The sequence below is a fragment of the Euleptes europaea genome, chromosome 12 (assembly GCF_029931775.1).
Source record: "Euleptes europaea isolate rEulEur1 chromosome 12, rEulEur1.hap1, whole genome shotgun sequence".
Lineage (NCBI taxonomy): Eukaryota > Metazoa > Chordata > Lepidosauria > Squamata > Sphaerodactylidae > Euleptes > Euleptes europaea.
Genome location: NC_079323.1, coordinates 24,170,480 through 24,187,609, shown reverse-complemented (window position 1 = coordinate 24,187,609; position 17,130 = coordinate 24,170,480). Strand labels below are relative to the sequence as shown.

The following is a 17,130-nucleotide window of genomic DNA, read 5'->3' as shown; positions in this document are numbered from 1 at the left end:
CTGCTGCACTTGGAAGTTTTGATTCAGGGCTGTTTCTTTCCTTTTTCTTGGGTTGGGTACATAAAAGAATAAAGTCTGAATCAGCTGTGTCAATAGTATCTATCATCTATCTATCTATCTATCTATCTATCTATCTATCTATCTATCTATCTATCTATCTATCTATCTATCTATCTATCTATCTATAAGAATTGGCCATAGGAAGACACAGGTGACAGAGTAATGTCTTTGAGAAACCAGATCAGAAATTACTGCAATGAAAATTACACAAGCAGTGACATTTACAAAGAAACACGGGGGGAGGGGGGGGAGACACACAGCCCCGTCTGAAAGCATTAAATAACCCGCCAGCATAGTGATGCGGAAGCTTCAACTGATGCCGCAAATGAGTGAGTTTGTGTTTCGCGCAACTGTCAAGAAGAAGAAATAGAATTTTAACACAAAGCTTCAAATCTCGAGGAATCCACCTGACCTCATTTCTAGCGACGCAGCCAGATAAAAACCACTTGAGTTTCTCCCTCCCTTTCCCTCTCTCTCTCTCTCTCAACGACAGCCTGCTAATACATCCAAATCACACTATGGCGCTTGAGAGGTCAAAAGCACAATGATTGCGAAACAGGACAGACTGGCCTCCCTTCTGAGGCCCGTTTCTTTGCTTTGCAGGTTTTTTCCTGCCTGATTTGTGATGCACACAGATGTTTTACACGGCTGACCTCAGTGTTCAAACGGAGTCTCCTGAGTCCCAGCGATTCGTCACAGGTGCCACTTGTGATAAACTCATTTAGAAAGGGATGGGTGAGAAAAGGGTTTGAGGATTTAAAAATCTGCCCCGTGACATTTTTAAAAAACCAATACTTTACGCCTGACTATGGAAGTGCAGTTGTGGATTCCACATGAGACCTTTAGATAGATAAGCAGGTGATGACTGTTCCCAGCATTATAAAAGCATCACACTCTTCATTCAAGGGCAAGTTAATCTTTACTACCCTGCACAGTAGTTAACAGGGTTTAAAAGCCCTCGGTCTCAGAGTCACGCTTAGAGATTGCTAGGACTGTAGACTTTCAACATGCATTTGAGCCAGTGCATGCGTACAGGCTGAGAGATGGAGGCCGAGAGATTCAAAACAAATAAAAGGAAGTATTTCTTCACACAATGCATGGTTAAATCATGGAGCTCCCTGCCCCAGGCGGTGGTGATGGCTGCCAACTTGGAAGGCTTTAAATGGGGAGTAGACATGTTCATGGAGGAGAGGGCTATTCATGGCTATTAGTAAAAATGGCTACTAGTCATGATGCATACCTATTCTTTCCAGGATCAGATGAGCAAGCCTATTATATTAGGTGCTGTGGTGCACAGGCAGGATGCTGCTCTTGCAGTTGTGTTGTTTGTGGGCTTCCTAGAGGCACCTGGTTGGCCACTGTGCGAACAGACTCCTGGACCTGATGGACCTTGGCCTGATCCAGCATGGCCTTTCTTATGTAATTTTTGAACATTATATACACTGGGTGGAAAACTACCATGGAGGAGTGTTTTTGAGGGATCTTCATATAGGTGTTATAATATCTAAATTAGCTGTTAGTAGAGTTGCCACTGAAATTCCACCTAAAATGAAATCTGAATCCCTCAGATTTTTTATTTCATGGCCATTCACAGGACTTGTTAAGAGGGGTGAAATTCCTCAGCAGGGATTTGCATTACATGAATGTATTGCAGTTTTATCCAGCAGCTACTAAGGTCCCTCAGTAACTCTTGCAGCTAAGGAGGGAGGTGGACCCAAACCTTTGGCCTAAGTCTAGCCCTCTTGCTGTGCCGTCACACTAGCACTTTCCTAGGCTATCACTAGATTTTGCCAACACTGAAATCTGAAGCAAAGTTTAGAGTTTTCTTCATAAATGGACCCACTGAGGAACTTGAGCTGGGGGAAGTGGGGAGAGAATCCAAAATGTCCTTGGCGTCTTGCATCTCTATTGCTCCTGGTTTATATGCTGCCCTCCACTTATGCAAGAGGTGAGGGTTCTGGGAAATTGTGTTGGATTTCTGACATGTATATTAGTGACTGAACAAAAACAAAAAAGCAGGATTTGCTTGCCATGTGCTTGGCTACCGCTTGAGGGGCCAACACAATTGGGCACCTTCTAAAGATTGGCAGAGGGCCCATCTGCTCCCAAGAGGAGGAGGAGGAGGAGGAAGAAGAATTGGTTTTTATAACAAATTTTTCTCTACCTTTAAGGAGTCTCAAAGTGGCTTACAATCACCTTCCCTTCTCCCCCCTCACAATAGGTACCTTGTGAGGTAGGTGGGGCTGAGGGGGTTCTGAGAGAACTGTAACTGGCCCAAGGTCACCCAGCAAGCTTCATGTGGAGGAGTGGGGAATCGAACCCGGTTCTCTAGATTAGAGTCCACCACTCTTAACTACTACACCACAGAGGCTCTGGGGTGATCTTGTATTTTCTGTTTGGAGATTCGATAGAGAAAGCAGACCAACAACTTATTCTGCTTCTGCACTAGCACTTAACCTAAAGAGGTATGTGGGGGGAGGGTACACAAAGTGGAAGAGAATAAGGCATTTATGGCACACTCCGTGAAGGGAGTGGGACAATGGATGGTATTTTACCCAGAACCCCCCCCCCCAAATCTGGCCCTGTACACCCAGATCCAGAGTAATGCAGCGTGAAGGAAGCAGCTGGTGCTGCGATCCTATACTGGTGCTAGAAGACCTAATACCATCTTGAGTGCAAAAGGTACAACTGAAGCTCTTAGTTCTGCTGTTTCAACCAGCATCCCTGGGCAGGACTGATGTGCCAGGCAAAAGGCTTCTTGGAGGCAGGCAGGAGAGAGGGGGCAGAGAGGGAAGCCATGTGTGGTGGCCTGGGTTGCTGGAGCATCCCTGAAGACCTTTGATTTTTGAGCACTTGTGTGTTCAGGAAGCTTTAGTGGGAGGCTAGGGTGGGTGGCCTTAGCACAGCAACAGGGTGGGTTAGCTCTGTAGCCCTTGCCATGTTATGGGGCCATGTCCCCTTCAGCTGTTGGAGGTCTCTGCAGTCATCGAAGCCGCAGCCCTTTAGAAGCATCCTAATGGCATCCTTAGGAGCCACCTCTTTTCTATGATCAGAGCTAAAAGAAGCCACAGTAGAACGAGACCATTTTTGGAAGGAAACATGCTCTGTTTCCCAAATGTGTGAGTCGTGTAGTATTGGCATTAAATCCAATTGGCATTAAAACAGCACAATATCAAGGTCACTGGGACAGCTTCAGAAGGCTGCGGCTTCGATGACTGTTCAAGAACTCCGTAGCTAAATTGATTTGGATTTAATTAAGCAACATTCCCTGAAATTTCGTCCTGCTTTCGCCAATTCCCCACAGCCTTCCCGTATTTGAAGCGTGCCGCTAAGTTGTCCTTCTGAATGCTCTGAAATGTCCTTGTAATTTGAACTGTGATTTTTTTTTGTCCTTAGGGAGAAACTTGAAATCCTCTATTCATCTGGGTCTAAAAGGACAACTCAGTAAGTATGCAAATTTGGTTTTTATTCCACAGCTTTCACTTACTATGGTAAATGTACTAATGATGCTGAGATGGATTGTGAATTCCTTTTGCCCTGTTCTTTGAGGAGCGGCAAAATTCTAGTCTTGAGTCTCCAAGATTAGCGCAGGATGAATTCTATTACAATTAAATGTTTTTATTGTCTTTATTGAACTTTGTATTTCAGTGTGCTGCACTTTTTCTGTTTGTTTATTTAAATTGCATTTTTATAAGCTGCTTTGGATCCCCCTAAGGAGAAAAAGTGGGGTAAAAAGGACCTAAATAAATAACCAAGTAAATAAATGGGTCTGGATCCTATGACTTTCTTCCACTAAGGTGGATCCTATGACACTTCCATTGTCCTTCAATAGAAAAAGACTTCTTTCAATGGATAATTATTTTTTCTGACACAGAAAAATGTTTATTTGGCAAAAAGCCTTTCTTTCTTAAAAGAATGCTTGGTGGAAAGATGTCATAGGACTCAATTTAGTGGAAAGGAACCCAAGGAAAGGTAGGATAGGAATATTTTAATAAATTAATAAATCAATAAGGTACAACCTGGGGTACGGACATGAAGAGACAAAGGAATGACTCCTATAATAATGTTTTTAATACATTATAAGCTCCTAACAGGTTTTTTTTTTTTTTTAAATAATGTAGTTTAATCAACATGAGATGGATTGATTCAATAAAGGAAGCCATGACCTTTGGTTTGCAAGACCTGAGAAAGGCTGTTAATGTTTTGGAGGTTATCATTTCATAAGGTCATCATAAGTCACAAACAACTTGCCAGCACATAACACACACACAATGTGGTTTAATGGAAAACTGGAAAAATGTAATGAGAAACAGGTTCAGTTCCTAACACTAGAAAACTATAATGGCAGTGGTACTGGGAAGGGGTTTGTGTCTTCTTGGTGCGTTCAGTTTGCCAATGGCACCAGGGAGACAATAAAACAGCACATGGACATAGCAGTCAGGGGCTGTGTGCCCTGTACATTTTCAGTCAGCAGCTAACAAAAATGATAGTCAGCAATCTTGTTGCCTTCTGTTGCTTTCAGTACTTTTCTTCCAGTCCACCTCACTTCTGTTATCAGAGCTGAGTTTCAAGAAAAACACTGAAATCAACAGAGCACAACAAAGGTGCATAGGAACAGATGCTGCTGCCTTATACTGAATCAGACCATTGATCCATCTAGGTCAGTATTGTCTCCTAGGATTGGCAGCAGCTCTCTGGAGTTTCAGGAAGAGTTCACTCACATAATCTACCACCTGATTCTTTCAATTGGAAATGCTAGGGATCGAACTGGGACCTTCTGTATGCTAAGCAGATGGCTATACCACTGAAACCTTTTGTGGGGTCAAGGGGCAGGGTTCAGAATCCCTTTCCTGCTCATTCAGTTTTTGTAGAAAAAATTAGACATCCCATCTCTTGCTTTACATGTGAACAGGTAGACATATCTATAAATGCATATATCTCCCCCACCATCACAACTAGTTTGGCCCTCAGGTCTCCAAGGGACTCCTTCCATCCAGCCTATCTTTGAGTACTTAGGCTAATGATTCACAGTGGGTCACACATGGGTGTCATGGTGCCAGCCAAAGTGTTTCCTTGTGCCTGCTTCCTTCTTCTTCAAAGCAAAGAGCCAGTCCTAGCTTTCTGCCACCTCATTAGAGCAGGAGGTGCTTCAGGAAGGGCTGTGGCTCAGTTTGTAGAGCATCTGCTTGGCATGCAGAAGGTCCCAAGTTCAATCCCCAGCATCTCCAGTTAAAGGGACTAGGCATGTCAGTGCTATGAAAAACCTCTGCCTGAGACCCTGGAGAGCCACTGCCAATCTGAGTAGACAATACTGACTCTGATTCAGTATAAGGCAGCTTCATCTATACATGTATAGGAGAGCCCAGGAGGCATAATCTTTGTGTCTGCAAGAATCACCTGTTCAGAAACAGCTGCTTCCCCCATAAGATAACACTTGGCTAAGATCCTTTAAACAATCTGGGACTGGCCCCAGCTCCCAAGACAGCCATTTTGTGGTTGGCTTTGTGCCCCCCATGGCAGCCATTTTGTGGTTAGCTGTGTGCCTCTCCATGGAAACCATTCTGTGGAGTTGTTCACAAACAGTTCTCAAAATTCCCAAGTTGTCCAGAAGTTCAAAAAGATTGGAGACCTCTGAGTTAGTCTCTAATAACTTCCAGATAGGGTTGCCAACCTCCAGGTACTAGCTGGAGATCTCCTGCTATTACAGCTGATCTCCAGCCGATAGAGATCAGTTCACCTGGAGAAAATGGCCGCTTTGGCAATTGGAATCATTGGCATTGAAGTCCCTCCCCTCCCCAAACCCCGCCCTCCTCAGGCTCCACCCAAAAAACCTCCCACTGGTGGCGAAGAGAGACCTGACAACCCTACTTTCAGATCAGAATAACGCTTTGTCTGGGTACTAATCAGTCTTGATTGTGTTTGTCGGCTTGCTTTTGTGAATGCTGCTGAATCATGATATGAAGCAGTGCCCACTGGCAAGATTCATGTACAAAAGATGTATGTATGGCCCCAGACTAGACTGGAGCACTTGCATCTCTTTGGGATATTCAGAAGTGAATTTCCTGGTAACATAACTTAAACTTGGGAGTTTGAGTGGAAAATGGCCCCTTGTGATGCGCTTTACACCCGGAAGTGCCGCATTACAACAGGCCTTTACGATTCGTAGGGTTGCCAGGTCCCCCTTCACTACTGGCGGGAGGTTGTTGGGGCAGAGCCTGAGGAGGGTGGGGTTTAGGGAGAGGAGGGACTTCAATGCCATAGAGCCCAATTGCCAAAGTGGCCAATTTCTCCAGGTGAACTGATCTCTATCGGCTGGAAATCTGTTGTAAAGCAAGATATTTCCAGCTAGTACCTAGAGGTTGGCAACCCTAGTGATTCGGCACTTCCGGATGTAAACCGGAAGTGAAGTGTCGCCGCATGCACCGGTTGCGTGTTGACCCTCAGCTGGTCAGCGGGCAGCCAGGTGGATTGGCAGGGGGTTGCCCGCCACCACCTGGCACTTGGCAGCTCTATGCTGCTGGTAAGAACATAAGAAGAATTCTGCTGGATCAGACCAGTGGTCCACCTAGTCCATTTGCTCTGGAGGGCCAACAATAAGGCATAGAGGCTGAAGTCTTCCCCTGATGTTGCTTCCTGGCACTGCGATTCAGAGGTTTACCGCCTCTGAATGTGGACAGACCTATCCTCCATCAATCTGTCTAACCCCCTTTTAAAGCTGTCTGTGCCAGTGGCCATCACTACATCCTCTGGCAGCTAATTCCACATTTAAATCACTTATTGTGTAAAGAAGTATTTCCTTTCATCCGTTTATATGCTAAAGGAAAAAAATACATCTGCAGCGTGAAATATTAACCATGTCCCTAGGGGTATCTCATATTAATTTCTCTGGCCAATTGCCACAGTCCACAGGAGGAGTATGGTTGTCGCCGGATTAAAGAAATCTTTTTCTGTCTACGGTATCAATTTTAATGAATGAACTGATTGAAACTGTAGATAATTGCATATGAATAAAACAGATCTGCAGAACACAATATTCTGTTTTTAGATTATGTATATATGATAACACCTAGTATTCTCTTGCAGTCAAGAAGATGTGAACTGGAAAATCTGTGATTAGGATCTGCAATTTTTTTAGAGATTTTAAAGCAGCTGTGGGGGCAATTTGGATCAAGCTTTGAATGATGATAAAGAGAACAGTTCACTTGTATGGTATATGTACATTGCCCTTCATGGAGCAAATAGAATCGTCGAGTGGTGCAATTTGCATTAGAAAAATGTCACAAGAGAAAGGTTATCCCTAGGATTGCCAGGTCCCTCTTCGCCACTGGCAGGAGGTTTTTGGGGCGGAGCCTGAGGAGGGTGGGGTTTGGGAGGGGCTTCAATGCCATAGAGTCCAATTGCCATTTTCTCCAGGTGAACTGATCTCTATCTGCTGGAGATCAGTTATAATAGTGGGAGATCTCCAGCTAGTACCTGGAGGTTGGCAACCCTAGTTATCCCCCACCCAGTGTTGCGGCCCCAATCCAAATAACTATATCCCAAGATGTCTGTCTCTATGCCTCTAGTAGGCCTTTAAAAATCAACTATGGAATCTCCTAGATAACATCTAGCTTGGCTCTTTGACCCTTCTGTGTGTTTGGGAAGGGTCTAGGGGACTGCCTCTTAGACACTGGTGCCTGCAACCTGGGGTCCATGTTGGCTGTTGCATTACAAATAATGTAAGCTAAGCAAAAAATCTGCTTCCTGATTCATTTGGGGGATATCTGTAATGGCTTGAAATGACTTCAACTGAATAATCTGACGAATCAAGCAATGACATGGTCATGGGAGGAATTTACATGTAAGCCACAGTGTACTCATCCATCTTTGCCCCTGCTCAGCCCAGCAGCTCATACCACCCTGTAAAAGAGTCTTTTAAAGAGGGGGGGTATTTAAAAAGATTTTTTTTGCAGTTTGGTGGAAGTCTTTAGAAATGGACCTGAAGAAGAAAAGCGGAGCGCAGGTCTGCCTCTGATGAATGTGTGCCAATGGAGCAGAATTATTTTACCCTTTCAACTTATCTATAGAAAATAGCTGCAACTACAGGATATTGAAAGCTGTTGTCACAATGTGTGGGGATGTTGCCGTTATTAGTAGTGACAGTTCTTTATTTATATTATTATTATTTTTTTAAAAAATTGGATTAGAGAAATCTGTGTTTGCAAAATAGGCTGCCTTATTTTAAGCAATTAACGAGAATAGCTTTTTATTTCAGAAGAGTCGTGATTTCATCCCATTCAAAGAGATAACCTAATGGGATTCACTTTGTCCGTTGCTATAATGAAGCCGGCCTGCTGAGTGCGCTGCCAGTTTGAGGTTCATTATTTATAGTGTATAGATTTTTGTATGTGTTCATGTGCAGTAAATAAATAACCTTCCTCTCCTGCCTGCTGACTCTTCCTCCCCCTAGGTTTGTCAGAGAAACCTATCAACTGCAATGTATACAACTTCATGAGTCGAGCCAACCACATGGAAATGCAAAGCAAATGGGCAGCCATTTTGTAATGGCCAGCCATTTTTTAAGTGCACTAAGAGGCCAAACAGGAAATATGGAGGGAGGGAGAGGGAGGGAGGGAGGGAGAGAGAGAGGGGGGGGGAGTTGCCAGGTCCCTCTTCACCACTGGCTGCAGGTTTCTGGGGCAGAGCATGAGAGGGTGGGGTTTGGAGGAGGGGAAGGACTTCAACGCCTTAGAATCCAATTGCCAAAGTGGCCATTTTCTCCAGGTGAACTGATCTCTATCGGCTGGAGATCAGATGTCATAGCAGGAGATCTCCAGCTAGTACCTGGAAGTTGGCAACCCTACCCCTGGCTCTAGGACCACCTCGACAAGGGCCAGGGCTTCCAAATGACATCAGGGGCCTTCAGGACCTTAAAGAGTTCCTCAGGGCCTGTAAGATGGAGTTATTCCACCAAGACTATGATTGAGGGCAGCCGCAGTGTCATGGGTCAGTCTCAGGGGAATGAGTCATCCTCAGAGGAAGAGTTCTACCAGGAAGAGCCCAGCCCCGCTGGACCTGCATCAGGCCTCACAGCCTGAAGTAGTATCAGGCCCATCCCAGCCTTGTGAGGAGTGTAACAACCCAGATGGCAGCTCTCAGGAATTCATGAGCCCCCAAATAATCTGGATTCATGCCAGAGCTGATATTGTATTGAAATAAAACTTGATTGATTGATTGATTCATGTTTGAATACAGTCTTTGCTTCTCAGGGCTGATCCTTAGCCCAAGTGACCTAAGCATCTACTTGGGCACCACAGGATGTGTGGCCTCAGGCAAGTCCCTGAGGTACTTGCAATAAAGAAGAAAAAGAAGAAGAGTTGGTTTTTATATGCCGACTTTCTCTACCACTTAAGGAAGAATCAAACCGGCTTACAATCACCTTCCCTTCCCCTCCCACAACCACCGCGCCAAACTACCTCTCTTAACCACTACACCACGCTGGCTCTCAGATGGGGCTTGCTTGGCTACCACGCAGTGGAAAAAGGCCCATTGCCTCTTGGGCCTCTGCCCCCATCATTGCCTAGAATGGCAGGACGCCTTGAACAAGCCCTGCTGTCTCTGGCAGGTAGCCTTACTCAGTTCCTCAATCCATTAATTGACCAAACCTACATGAGGGTGTTTGCGCTTCCAAACCAGCAAGATTAATCTTTAAAGCTATCATAAATCCAAGATTTGTGGGGTGTGCCAACAAAATCTGCAAACTAGTGGCTTGGTAAATGCCAACATGGCTGGAAAGAGGAAATACTTGGATGTGAAATCTCCAAGGAAGACTGACGTTTCTATGTGGAGGAAGTGAATGGCAAACTACCTGTGCTCATACCTTGAATGCCCCGTGGACCATGAGTTGTTATGTCCCAACGGCACATTTTTTCCCCTACAGCCTAAAAGCCAGAGTTAAATTAACTGAACTAATTCAGTTTAATGAGGCTAGGACACAATTCTTTTAACAGTATGAGTCCAAGATTTTATGTGCATTAAGAAAATCTGCAGATCTGACATAATGAAAATGACTGACCTTAAAACAAAGGCAATATATAAATGTATAAATACCTGGTGAGTGGAACTTTGTAGCGGATACCACCAGCCTCTTAGGAGATGAAATGGCAGGTTTGTTGGTCTCTTGATCTTTCTGTACTTCTTTCTTTGAGCCTGCTTAAAATGTGAAAAGACAGGTGGTGTATATTTTGCAATATTTTGATGAGAATGGAAAACTACAAATCTTCACCTTGGTTACATTTTTTTTTAAACCATTCTGATGTAAACAAATAGGACTGCTGTTCACAATTTTTTTGGGGAAAAATCAAATAATATTTGAACACCAACTAAAGTATTATAATGCTAAAAATCTGTTAAATGTAATGATGTCTAGTCACTGTTAGAGCAATCTAAAGCAGATCTATTCAGAATTGTTCTCAGGTCTATAATCCCTATATCAGTCCTTGGGGAAGAGCCTGAGGAGGGCAGGGTTTGGGGAGGGGAAGGACTTCAATGCCATAGAGTCCAATTGCCAACACGGCCATTTTCTCCAGGTGAACTGATCTCTATCAGCTGGACATCAGTTGTAATAATGGGAGATCTCCAGCTACTACCTGGAGCTTGGCAACCCTAGGTTGAAAACATCTGCATGCTAAAGGCTGATATATATAGCTGACTATATATCACTGCTACTGAAGAATCATGGATAGCAGGTACTGGGAAAGACTTCTTTTTCTGAAAACCCATGGCCAGGTAAAGTAGAGGATGAGCTAGATCAGTGGTTTTCAACCTTTCCAGACTCTTGTCCCATCTTTAAACGTCAGATGGCACTGGGCTCATGGGGCTGCAACCACAGGACATCAGAGTCACGTGGCAGGAAGAGAAGAGCCACTTGTTGGACCTGCCAGTCTTAAAAAGGAATTTTCTCCCCCACTGATTCACCTTGCCATTGCTGTCCCATTTCTATTGCAGCCTGCATGCAAAGAGAGGCAGGGAAGGGGTTGTGGTGCTCTTGCTCTATATGCATGTTCCTGACCAGGAAGTTATTTCCAAAGGGAAACACCTCAAGAGAGGCTTGCAACCCAGCAGGCGGGGTCTGAGGCATTACCCGAGGGTCCCAATCCATGAACTGCTCAGTTGGATAGACCAATCGTCTGACTCTGTACAGAACAGATTAATATCTTCTTCTCCAGAAGACGCAGACCGCTCAGTTGGATAGACCAATCGTCTGACTTTGTACAGAACAGATTAATATCTTCTTCTCCAAAAGAGGCAAGCTTTGATTAACCTCAAGTTATTGCGATGGGATCCAGAAGTAGTCGTTTTCCCCAACCTTTGTTCTACAGCCCTAAGCCCATGTACTAAGGTAATCCCAATTTATTTGTTGCTTTATGATATACCATTTCATAACCTGCAGATCTTACTGAGAAAGCAGGTTTAGGCTGCAGATCACTTATGGTTTTCCAGATGACACACACACAAAAAAGGATTCCATATTTGCATGTTTCTTTGGCTTTCCCCCCATTACGATTCTTGTTTTTCCATGTAGGATAGTAAATAACTGAACCTACTATAACCCTGTCACCCACCCCCCTCCACTCTCTTCCCCAAACACAGGCAGCTCCTTCCTCTTTCTTTCTTTCTTTCTTTCTTTCTTTCTTTCTTTCTTTCTTTCTTTCTTTCTTTCTTTCTTTCTTTCTTTCTTTCTTTCTTTCTTTCTTTCTTTCTTTCTTTCTTCCTTCCTTCCTTCCTTCCTACCTACCTACCTACCTACCTACCTACCTACCTACGAGGAAAGGCTGAATGACTTCGGAATATTCAGTCTGGCAAAGAGGAGGTTGAAGGGGGGGGACATGATTGCTCTCTTTAAGTATTTGAAAGGAGGGCAGAGAGGAGGGCAGAGAGCTGTTCCTCTTGGCAGTAGAGGATATGACTCGCAGTAATTTGTATAAATTATGGGTGGAAAGGTACCAGCTGGACATTAGGATAAATGTTTTTTTACAGTAAGGGTAGTTCAGCAGTGGAATTGGCTGCCTAGGGAAGTGCTGAGCTCCCCCTCACTGGCAGTCTTCAAGCAATAATAGGATGAACATTTGTCAGGGTTGCTTTAGGCTGATCCTGCATTGATCAGGAGGTTGGACTAGATGGCCTGTATAGCCCCTTACAACTCTATGATTCTGTGGTTCCCTTGTGAGGAGGTGCAGGTTCTCTGTCTGTACAGAAGGGAAAGGACACTGGATCCCTTTTGGAAGGAAACAGAAAAATCACTCAGGCTTCCTGCCCAAAGTAACAAGCAAAGGGGCTCAAAATTCAATTGAATGTTCATCTGCAAACAAATCCCAACATGCTCAGCTCGTTGACAGCAAGTCATTGGATTGACTTGATATTGATTTGGGTAGAATAGGTTCTCAGAAATATTGCTTTAAGTTAACGAATGAAATGTTTGAGCTAAACACCAAAGGAAAAAAGTTTAACCTCCCGCAGGCAAAGACGTTCAGTTTTTCATGTTTCTTCCTCCGCTCCGATAATCTTGACTAGTCATGCCCTTTGTAAGTAACAAACAAGTCTTATACATTCTATCTGAGACAAACAGAAAAACCAGAAACACAAAAGACACCACAGAAAAAGAACAATCCATTTCTCACTAGAGAATTACTTTGCATCTGCCATCTAAAAGATGTAAAAAGGATGTGAATAAATAAGCAGATGGTAATACAGAAGACTTGGTATTTACTAGCCCGGAGACACTTCTATGTTGTTATTTTCTATCTGCTACTTGACTTTTTTTGGAAAGTAATTTTGTCCTTTTTCTCCTAAAAGTGACTTCTTTTTCCCAAATACAGCATTATCCAAAATTTAAAAATTTGGATTGGATCCAACAACCCTCTGAGTAGGGCTGTCAAAAAAAAAAATTCGGTACAGTTCGGATTCGGCCGAATTTGACCCTTGTGGGTTCGGTACGTGCCGAAGTCCGAACTCCCCCGCTTCGGATCCCCGGTAATTCGGGGGGATCCGGAGTTCGGGGGAAAATTCGGCCCCAGCGCGCCTTCAGAGGGATTCCCTGAAGGCGCGCGGGGGCCCTTTAAACTGATCTGAGCCTCCCAGCTGGGAGGCGCAGATCAGTTTAAAGGGCAGCCCGCCCCCCTTTAGTGGGCTCTGCTGGAGAGGCGCGGGCTGCCCTTTAAACTCATCTGCGCCTCCCGGCCGGGAGGCGCAGATGAGTTTAAATGACAGCCCGCCTCCCTTCAGTGGGCTCCGCTGGAGAGGCGCGGGCTGCCCTTTAAACTCATCTGCGCCTCCCGGCCGGGAGGCACAGATGAGTTTAAATGACAGCCCGCCCCCCTTCAGCGGGCTCCGCTGGAGAGGCGCGGGCTGTCATTTAAACTCATCTGCGCCTCCCAGCCGGGAGGCTCAGATGAGTTTAAAGGGCAGCCCGCCCCCCTTCAGCGGGCTCCGCTGAAGGGGGGCGGGCTGCCCTTTAAACTCATCTGTGCCTCCCGGCCGGGAGGCACAGATGAGTTTAAATGACAGCCCGCCCCCCTTCAGCGGGCTCCGCTGGAGAGGCGCGGGCTGCCCTTTAAACTGATCTGAGCCTCCCAGCTGGGAGGCGCAGGTCAGTTTAAAGGGCAGCCCGCGCCTTTCAGCGGGCTCCCCTGAAGGGGGGCCGAATTTGCCGAATTTATTCGCGAACTCCCGAACTCGCTGAATTCGGCCCCCCCGGTTGCCCGCCAGTTTTGAGTTTGGATCCGTCCGAACAGAAAATCACCGAATCAGGGGAAATTCGGTTGATTTTCAGTTCGGACCAAACCGAATTGACAGCCCTACCTCTGAGAAGTCCCTTCCCTTCCAGAGGAAGAAGCCATTCTTTAATGGAACAACTTTCATAGGGTATCTGTGTTGGTTTGCAGTAGTTTAGAGCTGAATCAACATTTGATGGTTTTTGCAAATTTTGCTATTTTGATTGTGAAATCTGCAGAAATTATTGAGCTTCAAAAGGAAACAGAGCTGAAATTTGACATCAACATTTAAAATCTGACTTTGTTTACAGTGAATGAAAGAAATTAATATAAAACTGAAAGCCATCTATCAAATACAATCAAACCCTGACAGCTATTCTTAGACCCCCTTATCAGATGCTGTCAAATGTTGATCTCTGCATGTCAGATATTGCCAAAAACTGACAGCTGCTGAATGCCAGCTGCCAATCACTACACAATGTTGTCTGCTCCATGTCAAATCCTGTAAAATACTCACCGTTACTGCACTCCAGCTAGTTAAATGCAGTCAAGTATTACCGGCTATTTCACAACTTTTTGGATGTCAAATGCTGAACAAGACCTGTTTAGAGACTATTTGAAGGCTATGTAGCCACTGCCTATGGTTACCTGCTTCAGAATATAGATTTACCTAGTTTGTAGTACTCAGATGTACAATAAGTCAAACATTTGATTTAGAACAATCTTTGTCCTTTGTATATATATAAAAAAAACCAGTTGTATAAATAAAACATTTTTCACTGCGCTTCCTGAAATAGCTCTCCTAATGCAATTTATTTCATTGGAATAAAACGACCAGTTCTTTACTCATTCACTTTCTCTCTTTTTTCTCTCTCTCCTCTGTTTTTGTTTAATCTTTGACACACTGGAAAGTATGCAAAATTGAGAAACTTCCCATTATGCATAACAGCATGGTGTAATACAGTGAAATCTAATTAAATTTACTCATTTCACAGAGTGGAATAAAAGCAATCAGCTCATGTCATCAAAACAATTTGCATGACAATTATTTTCTAATGCAGTTGTTCCATGCTAGGCACTTATCTTCCCCACCCCCCCTTGACAGCCTGTATCTCTGTAGCGAAGCAAAATGACGAGAGACCCATTGCATTAATTAAAGGTGATCTGTACCCTGGCATCCAATTTAGATGACAACCAGATTTTATTTAAAAAGCAGGTTTGTTGCATCTCTTACATTTATGTTTAGTCTCAAATGAAAATGTATGGGTGAGAAAGCCCTTCTTCAGGAAATTCCAACACATGAAAGTTTTCGTACGATACCTTGTGGTTGCATACTTCTCATTAGGATACTCGAAGCTGTTCCTTTACAAACAAATCCCTTGTTTAATTATGTTATAATGATGATATCCGCCTACATTTCAAATGCTGGTGTATATTCCATTTGAAGCCAAAATGCAAGTATGACTTGAGTATTCAAGATACGTGTGTGTGTGTGAAGTGCCGTCAAGTCGCAGCTGACTTATGGCGACCCCTTTTGGGGGTTTTCATGGCAAGAGACTAACAGGTGGTTTGCCAGTGCCTTCCTCTGCATAGCAACCCTGGTATTCCTTGGTGGTCTCCCATCCAAATATTAACCAGGGCTGACCCTGCTTAGCTTCTGAGATCTGACGAGATCAGGCTAGCCTGGGCCATCCAGGTCAGGGCAAGATATACATTATTGGAAATAATGGAAATATATGGATTAAGGAAGAGATAACCTTTTTTTAGAGCAAGGTGTACTAATAAGCTTCATTCCTGTGTTCAGGCAAACATCCCTTTCCCTAGGGTTGCCAACCTCCAGGTACTAGCTGGAGATCTCCTGCTATTACAACTGATCTCCAGCCGATATAAGATCCAGTTCCCCTGGAGAAAATGGTTGCTTTGGCAATTGGACTCTATGGCATTGAAGCCCCTTCCCTCCCCAAACCCCACCCTCCTCAGGCTCCTCCCCAAAAACCTCCCGTTGGTTGCGAAGAGGGACCTGGCAACCCTACCTTTTCCTCTCTTTCAAGGCTAAACTCTGAATTGATTCTACATTTGCAGGTGAAGGAGCCACGAATCTTATTAGCCCCCCCACCCGATATAACTACTAAAATGGCAAAAGAACAAATCTATGAATAGGTTTATATGTGGTTCATTTTTTAAAGGAAAAAAGCAGAACATTTAAGAAAGAGAGCAAACGTTGTGTGTTTTAAGGATGTTTTAATTTCCCAGTCTTATAAGGGCTGCTGAACCTCCTGCTGATCACCCACTGTTGCCTGCCACCACTCTAAGTGGCAGCGGGAGAAAAATTAAAACAAAAACGCTGCCAGCCTGTGGGTGTATTGTACCCGGAAGTGACAGTGGGTATCTCTAGGAATCTGTAGAATCTGTTTTGCCCATTGTCACTTCCAGGTTGTACCAAGAAGCAACATAGTGATGACAGTGGTGTTGCCAACATCACATGTACTCCCCCCCATGTTCCCCTCCCCCAACGTTCCCACTGGTTGCCAGGCTCAATTTGTCAAACCTACTTACTATGTAAAGTACTAAGAGAAGGTTTTGCTGAAACATTCTGAAATATTGTACATACCTAGGTAAATAAGCATGTGAACATGAAGCTGCCTTAGACAGTCACACCACTAGTCCACCATCTAGTCTAACTCTACTCTGACTGATAGTGGCTCTGCTGAGTTTCACACAGAGGGCTTCCCTAGCCCTGCTAAATGAGATCCTTTCAACTAGACAGGCATGTAGCTGGACTTTCTGCTTGCCAATACAATCCACCTGAAGTACAGGGAGAAGGCCAAGCTCACAGTTGAACAAATCAGTTTTTAATCGTTATTATATTAAGGAGTGTGCCAAAATTTATTTGCATTTGTTTCAAGCACAATTTTTCCTTAATAGTTTACTTTAGTGTTGCACATGGTCATTGTGTTTATTTTGTTCCTTGGATTGTATTCCATGGAAGATTTCTCTGAACAGAAGTGGGGCAATTTTAGTCGATTTCCCCTCCTGTCACATATCTCCTGCCCTGACCTGGATGGGCCAGGCTAGCCTGATCTCGTCAGATCTCAGAAGCTAAGCGGGGTCAGCCCTGGTTACTATTTGGATGGGAGACCACCAAGGAATACCAGGGTTGCTGTGCAGAGGAAGACACTGGCAAACCACCTCTGTTAGTCTCTTGCCATGAAAACCCCCTAAAAAGGGGTCGCCATAAGTCGGCTGCAACTTGAAGGCACTTTACACACACACACATATCTCCAGTCCCCCCCAATGCTGTTCTTGGAGGGGTCCCATG

The 17,130-nt window shown here is 44.4% G+C and overlaps 1 protein-coding gene across 1 annotated transcript in view; it reads right to left on the bottom strand.

Annotated features, from left to right (window-relative positions):
- The window catches only part of MTUS2 (microtubule associated scaffold protein 2), a 200,520-nt gene that overhangs the window by 63,424 nt on the left and 119,966 nt on the right, over nt 1-17,130 (bottom strand). The window contains exon 5 of the mRNA XM_056858098.1: nt 10,150-10,248. Coding sequence (XP_056714076.1) covers nt 10,150-10,248 — 99 coding nt within the window. The remainder of the gene's footprint in view (nt 1-10,149; nt 10,249-17,130) is intronic.